This window comes from Microcaecilia unicolor, chromosome 6, assembly GCF_901765095.1.
Source record: "Microcaecilia unicolor chromosome 6, aMicUni1.1, whole genome shotgun sequence".
NCBI lineage: Eukaryota > Metazoa > Chordata > Amphibia > Gymnophiona > Siphonopidae > Microcaecilia > Microcaecilia unicolor.
The window spans coordinates 336,781,963-336,791,856 of record NC_044036.1 but is presented as its reverse complement, the minus strand read 5'-3'; the positions used below and the strand labels follow the sequence as shown (position 1 = coordinate 336,791,856).

Below are 9,894 nucleotides of genomic sequence, written 5' to 3'. Positions count from 1 at the left end.
GGGTGGGAAAAATTCCCCAGGGCCCAGCCTCCAAGGAGGGCCCTGCACCCGCTTGGCGCTAGCAATGACTCTCCTGCTCCCGCCTGGCGCTAGCAATGACTCTCCTGCTCCTGTATGCTGCACAGCAGAGTTATCACTTTGCTCTGCTGACCACAGGTCCTTCTTCCTGCCGTGTCCCGCCTCCTGGGTAAAGTACTTCCTGTTTGAACATGGCAGGAAGAAGGACCTGTGCAGCAGAGCAGAGCTAGCAGGAGAGAAGACAAGCAAGTAAGCAGGCTCGGGGGGTGGGGGCGGCGTGCGGGCCGTGGGGTGTGGTGTTTGCCCCTCGCCCGGCTTTGTCTCTCGGAGGCCCTGCATTATAGAATTACTATGCTGACGCCTGCAAAATGTCTCTATATTGTAAGCTTTCATGTTATTGCTGATACACATGTCACCGTTATAGAAGGCCGTTTTTTAAATTTACATCAGTGCCTCATTGCCTGGCAGTGGAAGTCTTACCTGCATTTCAGAGTGAAAACGTAACCCTTAAGCTGTGTAATTAATTTGAACGCAATCTGATATTGTTCAGATATTGCAAATCTAAGCAGCTAAAGGGTTAAATGAGTATTTGGGGGGGGGGGGGGGGGGGAATGAATGTAAATCTAAAATCTATCTCCAGTCTGGCCTGGGAGGGGGTGAGGGGAGGAACTGAATCATCTCCAGAGGGAGATCAAGGGTCACAGGCCCAGACTGTGGCAGCCACTTTCCCTTGAGAGTCCCTCAGGGGGTGAGTCATCCAAAGTTGAACATCCTCCTTGATCTGTGATGGTCTGTGATGCATCGCATAAGTGCAGTGGGTCTGTGTGGATGAGAGAAGGATATGGAAGTGGTTTTGAGGAAGGTAGGTGCTTAAAGATACTGATGACTCTTTCTTCCCCGGGGCTAAACAAAACAAATCGATACCAGGCTTATTCTCTTCAGTGATTTTCTTGCCTTTTGTCTTTCACACTTGGTAATTGCTCCCATATTTCCAGAAGAAGACAGCTTTGAAAATGATTGCACATGAAGTCCAGTGACCTACAAGCGTGCAGGGAGACCTTGAGCATTGCGTTGGGGGCTGTAAGGGGTGGCTCATCCGCTGTCTTCTTGTGGAAATGTTAAGGCTGGCTGGTTTGTTTACTCTTTCCATTGCCTCTGTCTGCTCTTGCTCGCCTCTATTCAAGGGCAAGGTCTCTGTGAAGACACTCTGTCTGTGGGGGTGGGGGGGGGGGTGGTAGTGGTATTTTTGATATAGGGCATCATAAGTTAGGTGCCAAAACAGAAGATAGAGGTAGTTGAGTGCCAAAACGGGGGTAAAACAGCAGTTATGCGTGTAAGTGAACTTAGTTATTATTCTTCAGGGCCACCGAGAGGGGGGGCATGGAGGGGGCTAGATTCCATGGACCCAGCCTCCAAGGGGGGGCCTGGCACCTGTCTCTCTCCTGCTCCTGTTTGTCGGGACCCGGGTGATTGCGTTAACCAATAACCTGGTCCCAGCACACAGGAAGCAGGATTGTGACAGACTGGGGGAGGAGTGGACACAGGAAGGTAAGGGGTGGGGCAACAGCTATGGCGGCTCTGTCTCTTGGCAGCCCTACTATTATTTAACTGGGCACTTAAGTGTTTTCCCGTGTAACTGCAAATGGGGTGTTTCCACGAGAGGGGCCTGGGCGTTTCCAGTATTTTACTACTACTACTTATTATTTCTAAAGCGCTACTAGACGTACGCAGCGCTCTACACTTGAACATGAAGAGACAGTCCCTGCTCGACAGAGCTTACAATCTAATTAGGCCAGACAAACAGGACAAACAAGAGATAAGGGAATATTAAAGTGAGGATGATAAAATAAGGGTTCTGAACAAGTGAATAAGGGTTAGGAGTTAAAAGCAGCATCAAAAAGGTGGGCTTTTAGCTTAGATTTGAAGACGGCCAGAGATGGAGCTTGACGTACCGGCTTAGGAAGTCTATTCCAGGCATATGGTGCAGCAAGATAAAAGGAATGGAGTCTGGAGTTAGCGGTGGAGGAGAAGGGTGCAGATAAGAGAGATTTACCCAGTGAACGGAGTTCCCGGGGAGGAATGTAGGGAGAGATGAGAGTGGAGAGGTACTGAGGAGCCTCAGAGTGAATGCACTTATAGGTCAATAAGAGGAGTTTGAACTGTATGCAGAAACGGATAGGAAGCCAGTGAAGTGACTTGAGGAGAGGGCTAATATGAGCATAACGACCCTGGAGGAATTTTAGTCGTGCAGCAGAATTTTGATCAGATTGAAGAGGAGAGAGATGGCTAAGTGGGAGACCTGTGAGAAGCAAGTTGCAATAGTCTAAGTGAGAGGTGATAAGAGTGTGGATGAGGGTTCTGGTAGTGTGCACGCTTGATAGAATACTCACATTTACTCAGGCACTGCCACATTTAGGTGCCACCATTTGCACCAGCTGTAGGCTTGGCATAAGTGGTGGCGCCTAAAGTCGGGCATATTACTGCGTTTTTACGCCAGTATTCTGGTGCAAACGTGCCGTTGAGAACACTAGCTCTGCGTCTAAATTTTAGGGTCCTTTATTGCATTGGCCCCCTCTGTGTACAGTGAACCTTTCGTCACATCAAGGTAGATAACTCAGACCAAACAGGTTGCTCTGGAGAACCGTTTCAAAGATTGGATGCTTCACCTTAAAATAACTGCTTGCTGCACGATGGAAATTTCGGGAGGAGACTCCGTTTTCCGACTGAGTTAGTTGTACTAGGCGCGGCTGGAGGGAGAATCTCCCGTCTGTGCACAGTTCTTGAGAGAGAAGACTCATTTTAGAGATGATTTAGCGTCTCATGGGAGCAGTACGAATGTGCCCTGTGAGTGCGTAGAGGCTGCAGGGGAAAGTGATTTCCGTATGTGACCGAAGGCTGCAGGAGCTTTAATTTAATTTGGGCATTTATAGTCCACATAACCGTTAAGTTCTAGGCAGAGTACAATCAACTAAGAATTAATAAAGTGTCTTCTTACATAGAACAGGATTACAGTGTACATGGTGTAATAACCCGAGGTTCAGAGCCACTCGCAGCCCTCTGGGCAGCCGTTTCACGCCCTCAGGCTTGTCTTGCAGCACAGATCAGGTCAGGGTAGTAAAATGAACAGGTCCTGGTTTCTAGTTCTTTATTTTCAGCACAAGATTCCAGACTTTCAATCCATGATAAAATTTAACCAGAATAAAAGAAAACTAATCCAGATCTCTAAAGAAACATCCTCAAAGTCATTGCAGCCATGGAAAACAATCCTCTCACAGTGTATCCAGTTTGCAAAGTTTAACACGTCAAAACACTGTGGTCCTGTCAGTGAGCCCTTTCCCTCTGGAAGGGCCAATAGCGTAGCCAGATCTCAATATGGAGGGGGTACACAGCCCAAAGTGTGGGGGGGGGGGCACATTTTATTTATTTATTTATTTGTTTGTTTGTTTATTTATTTAGATTTTGCTCACACCTTTTTCAGTAGTAGCTCAAGGTGAGTTCCATTCAGGTACTCTGGATATTTCTCTGTCTCAGGAGGGCTCACAATCTAAGTTTGTACTTGAGGCAATGGAGGGTTAAGTGACTTGTCCAGGATCACAAGGAACAGCAGTGGGATTTGAATGAGTCACCTCTGGATTCCAAGGCCAGTGCTGTAACCACTAGGCCACTTCTCCATCCCAAAGAATCTTGTTACACTTTGGGGTTCTACATGGAATGTTGCTACACTTTGAAATTCTGCATGGAATCTTGTTATTCTTTAGAATTCTAGAATCTTTAATTATTTTTAGATTTTGCTCACACCTTTTCAGTAGTAGCTCAAGGTGAGTTACATTCAGGTGCTCTGGATATTTCTCTGTCCCAGGAGGGCTCACAATCTAAGTTTGTGCCTGAGGCAATGGAGGGTTAAGTGACTTGCCCAAGATCACAAGGAGCAGCAGTGGGATTTGAACTGGCCACCTGAAAACGACCTACGAATTAACCGACTTCCGCAAACTATTGAAGACTCATCTCTTTGATAAAACTTATAGCAAGGATCAAAACACATGAAGTCCATACACACTAATAGAAATGCATCAATACACTCTCTTCTGAATTCTCTTCCCCCGTACTCTCACCACATTTAAAACACTACCCACAGATAAAATTGTTATACCCGAATGTTTCTTACTATTGTTCTATCGCCCTATCATTTTCTCATTGTTACATTCCATTGTTCTATTCCCCTAATGATATTTTGACTTTGTCTTCCCATAACCCTCACTATGTAACCCATTATTGAATTGTAACAAATTGTATTTCCATCATTCACAATGTATTGTAAGCCACACTGAGCCCGCAAATAGGTGGGAAAATGTGGGATACAAATGCAATAAATAAATAAATTGTAAGACCTGTGCTCTAACCACTAGGCCACTCCTCCACTCCATTTTGGCCTGCCCCGCCGCCTCCTACTCACACACCTTGGCTGGCGGGGGTCCCCAACCCCCGACAGATGAAGCGTTTGTCCATCGTTGGTCTCCGCTGCATTTCCTGCCCTACTTTTCCCCTCACATTGCATGCATGCTTTTCACTAAAATGAACGTGCACGCAACGTGAGGGGAAGATCAGGACAGACAATGCAATGGAGACCAGCACTGGACAAATGCTTCAGCTGGCAGGGTTTGGGGACCCCTACCAACCAAACCAGGGGGCTCAGTCCCCCGTGGCCCCCCATAGCTGCGCCACTGGGAAGGTCTGCAGCTCACCTCCCACTCCCATCTGATTCTAGGGGCATTTTCATGCCATCCTCTGTGTAGTCTATGAGTTCTTCAGCTCTCAGAAAGTCACTAGCCTCTTCCGGTTTGAGCTGGGCTGAGAGGAACTCCTCCTTCCCCTCTCCCCAGAGAGCAGGGATCACATATTGTCTCTTTGTCCACGGGAACTGGGCTTTATTTATTTTATCCAAAGCGGGTAACAGGTTAAAATACATAAAAACTTACGTGGAGACAGAGACAATCACAAGCTCAGATTTAGCTTTGGTAATTGCAATCCTATCTCCAAAGGGTTTTCCTTGTGCTTCCCTACCTCCCCCCCCCCCCTCCCCGGAGTACGCTCTGGGTCTTTCGTCTCTCTCTTGCATTTAGAATCCCAAGGGTTTTCTAGGGGATTGGGCTTCTTAATTTCTTTCCTCCTAGCAGGGATCACTATTCCTGCTTCATCACAATATGAACTAGTTACGTGATTGGGATCATATTAAAAAAACTGGAGAATTGATTGCTTGTGATGTGATTGGAGTCTTATACAGTTGCTGGCGAATAGAGGTGGACATGGTGACTGGCTATCAGTTTGATATCGTAGATCTAGGTGGAGTAAATCACTAAGAATTAAACAGTAAACAGTCGTCTCGCATAGAACCGTGCCTTTTCTTTATTGAGGCTCCTGGAGGAGAGGGGCCACGTTATCCACACAGAAAAGTGAGCTGATTTCTTTCTCTGTTGCACTTGGCCCATAAAATCCTTGTGTTGTTAAGTTTCCCATAGGAGTTGAAAAGGAGGCGAAGGAACGTGTGTCCTCTCCAGTCCTGTGTTACTGGGATACCGAAGGGTCGTTCCTGCCGGTAGCTGCGAGTCTCCATCTGCCGTATGAAATGATCCTGTAATCGATGTACCCTGAGGTAGACGAAAGGCTCTGAAGAGGCGACTGCTTCCTGGGGTTACCAGCCGATTCCAGTTTTTCCAGGACTGGCTGATCTAGTTCAGATTTTGGGCTGTTGGTGAAGCAGTTTTGTCTTGATTTCCCAAGGAAAAGCAGCATTAGCTCAGAGCATGGAGAAGGCTGTTTAAAAAAAAAATATTTATGAAAAGTATTAAACATACAGGCAAATATTGGGGGGGGGGGGGGGAAAGAAAATAAAGACTTATGCATAGCAATATGAACTATAGGAGCAGCAAATCATCAAATAACTAAAAAGAAAATGAAAAAAAAAATCTATCAGTACTCGGGCATGATTATCTCTGAAAATTCCCCCCTCCCCTTTCCCCCAAGTAGACAAATCAATGAAGAAGGCAGTTTAAAAAGCCATGTTCAGTGATAACGGTGCTCGGTAAACAGAAGTGGGCTTTCTGTGAACAAATACGCACAGACTGGTATAAATCTGGTCCAGTCTTCTATCTTTAGGCGGTTTTTGAAAGTAAAAAATATACAGCAACCTTTTGAAAATGAGTGCAGACTTCACAGGTTAAAAAGTACGTGTGGCCTTTGCACTTAACCATTTTGAAAATGAACCCTGGCTAGAATTTTTCAACGGGTCATTAGAAAAAAAAAAAAAAAGCTCGATCAATCTTTGCTTTTTTTCTTGTCTAGCAACATTGTGGACAGCGCTTCCTTCCTCTTACATGCCTGCTGTATTTCAGCAAGGAGCTACTTTGTGAATGTGGCATTTCTGAGTAATAATTGCCTTTTGGATTGAGTAGTAATGGTGAGAGGTTAGGAACAATTAGTTCTGTGATCCTGTGTAAATCAATTAACAACTTCCTCCTCGTTCTGCAGAGGGGCCCTGTTTATGTATGTGGATTTGGATTATGTAGGAAAGTGGTCCATCTGTTGCCGGGTACTGCGGATTGCGAGATGGTTTTAGTTCCGTGCAGCTCGTTAAAACTACATGTATGCACATTAGAGGATGGTCATATGCAGAACTGAACACACACTTGATTGGAGAGGGACTTGTCTTTTTGCCATCCTGTTCACGTACGAGTGCCGGAAGACTGATCTCGTCACTGGACTCAGGAGGGGCAGCCATAAGAAACGTGCTGGAAGGAAACGGTACCGACGTCATTTTTGAAGCTCTGTTCGCAGTAATTAGTGCTGTGGCTGATGTCGATTATTAAAACAAATATTAAAACATATCCAGACTGTGGACCATGAACGTGGGCATTTTAGCTCGTCACTGAAAAGTTCCTTTTTTGTAGGTTGTGAGAAGGAAGAAAACCTTGGAAATTCAAATTATTCTGCAGTTCCAGTTTGGTTTGATAAATCTAGTTGACATTCAGGTCTTGGAACACCTACATCTGCAACTGGAAGTTACCTGTTGGCAGCCTGCAAAAATCTTTCGGAACATGCTTCCCAAATTCTTGAAGCTCCCAGTGGTCACCTTTTGGGCTTCAGCAGACAGATTTCCTTTGACTTTGTAGACAGACAGAGTGTGGCTTTATGTTAGCAGTGGGGAAGCTCCGTGGCAGCTCTCCCGGGAAATTAATATGACTTTGCAGAAGAGCTGAGTGTTCCTATAAAAATGATTCTGAACTAGCCAAAGTGGGCGATGTCACATGCGTTCTGTGATGAAACGGTGACGTGTTAAGAGAGCTGAGTGTTCTTGGCAGTTCAGGCAGTGTGGGAGAAAGATGAGCTTCCATTTTCTGTTAATTGCTATCCAGCAAGCTGCAGTGACATTTTCTCTTGCCTAAACCTTCTCTTGGCCATTGGGTTACTCTACTTGGGTGCCTTCAGGAGGATAAAAACACCTTTCTGCTTCCTTCCTGTGTTCCAGATTTCTTTGAAAAAATAAGTTTGACTTTCACTTGCCTCCCAGCTGCAGTCTCCACTTCTCGACAATTTTATTAACCAACTTTCGCTAAAGAAAGTTTCACAAGTCACCTGTCATTGCCTGATGGTTTTATTTCCTCCCTGTCAGTGTGTACATTTCTACATGCAGTTGGGTGCAGGGCCTTGGTTTCTGACCCGCTTATTTACTTAAAAACTTATATTGTGCCTAGAACTAAGTGGATTACAATAAAACATGCATAATAATTCAAATCTCAAAATACAAAAATCAGACACACAAAACTCAAATTACAGTATACAAAATGAATGTGTTAAGCCCCGTTGCCTGCACAAACAAGTGCGTCTTCAGCAATTTATGAAAAGATGTCATACGGCTACACAGTCTTCAAACCTCAGGTAGAGCATTCCAAATCTGTGGACCATCAAGTGAAAAAAAACCTGTATTCCAGGTACGGGCACAGGGAGTGTTTTCTTACTCCGCATTTTAGAATTATACATTCCCTAGTCCTGCTTATTTCGTTGTTCTATTTATTGAGATTTATTAACTGCCTTGATGAGGAGATTTACTCAAGGCGATGTACAGCAAGTACAGTTTAACATAAAACTTACAATTTTGTTAACATAGCAATAGTAAAATAACCAAGAATAAACATAAATGACGAAAACAGTAAATTGAAACCTAATAATAGAACTACCGTGAAACAGTATAAAAATATACACATTTAACAGAACTGAAATTCAAATACCCGAGATATAATACAATGTTAACATAATACTAATGATACACTTAATAAGCATTAGAACATTCAACTAACATAGATATGATGCTAAAGAGTTTCTACAATATGGCTTCCCATATAGCTGAGGGTCCAAGAGCAGATATATGATGGGAACGAGATGCATGGTACAGAGTCAGTTGGGATAATCTGATGGTTAGCTAAACTCAAGGCAAGTTCTTTGTAGAGTTAAGCAAGAGATAAGGAATTGATGTAAGTTACAGTGTGTGTAGCAAGCTAGTCCAGGTGCAGAATGGTTGTATAGTCAGTCACCCTATGTATTAACGGCTTAGGAGAAAAGCCAGGCTTTCACCTGCTTCCTGAAGTAGAGGTAGTCTCGAGTTAAAGGTAACCCCTCCGGGAGTAAAGTCCAGAGCGTGGGGGCTACTCCTGAGAAGGCTCACTAGTGGGTATCGCATCGTACAATTTCTTTTCACGAAGGTATAGATAGTGATGATCCTTGAGAGGACCTTAGAGGTTTTAAAGGTGTGTAAGTACTTTGGCCCATTTTGTCTGAGGACTTTGAAAATCAGAGAGTTTAAAATTTAGCCCTGTAAGGTACTGGTAGCCAGTGTAGCTTTTGCAGGAAGGGTGTGATGTGGTCACACCACTTGCAGCCTTCTATCAGTCATGCTGCAGGATTCAGAATTAGTTGGAGCGGAAACAAACTTTTTTTGGTTTGGCCAGTGTACAGGACATTACAGTAGCCTAGTCGTGGTGTTGTCACGGCATAGACCACTGTGGTCAGACTCATCTTTCAGTATTTGCAGAGAGATTTCGAAGTTACCTTAGGTGATAGAGGCAATTTTGGGAGGTTGTTTGAATTTGTGGGATCAGAGTGAGTGATGAGTCTAGCAGTATCCCAAGATCCTTGGCCTGTGATTTTAGGGGGAATTCATACATCTCAAAACGTATTTTGAAGTTGGGTATTTGTCCACTTGAGTTTGGTAACCAAAGAATCTCTGTTTTGTTTGGGTTCAGGCAAAGTTTGTCGTTGTTCGCCCATTCCTGAGTTGTGCTTAGGCAGGTAGTCAGTTTACTCAGAGCTGTGGGTAGATCTGGTTCAATGGGTAGGAGTAGATGCACATCATCAGTATAGATTTTTATTTTTTGTTACATTTCTACCCCGCGCTTTCCCACTCATGGCAGGCTCAATGCGGCTTACATGGGGCAATGGAGGGTTAAGTGACTTGCCCAGAGTCACAAGGAGCTGCCTGTGCCTGAAGTGGGAATCGAACTCAGTTCCTCAGGACCAAAGTCCACCACCCTAACCATTAGGTCACTCCTCCACTCCATCTCCATCTCCTCCACTGACCATCTCACCACATTATCCAACACATAATCCAGGGCCGCCAGGGTGAAGTCGAGCAGAAATAGAGGATCAGAAGCCTGAAACAGAGATGCAGGAATTCAGCACTTGAGTGCATAAACAGGCCAGGTTTTTCAGATATCCCTCATGAATATGCACAAGAGAGATTTGCGTACAGTGGAGCTAGCATCCATGCAGATCTTCTCATGCATGCATATCCATTATGGCCAGGATGAAAATCTGGCCTGTCTGTGG

At 44.7% G+C, this 9,894-nt stretch overlaps 1 protein-coding gene across 1 annotated transcript in view; it reads left to right on the top strand.

The window, feature by feature from the left end:
- The first annotated feature begins 838 nt into the window (after positions 1-838).
- The window catches only part of LOC115473506 (zinc transporter ZIP11-like), a 275,025-nt gene continuing 265,969 nt past the window's right edge, over positions 839-9,894 (top strand). The window contains exon 1 of the mRNA XM_030208527.1: positions 839-880. Within this exon, the coding sequence (XP_030064387.1) occupies positions 847-880 (34 nt within the window). The 5' untranslated portion in view covers positions 839-846. The remainder of the gene's footprint in view (positions 881-9,894) is intronic.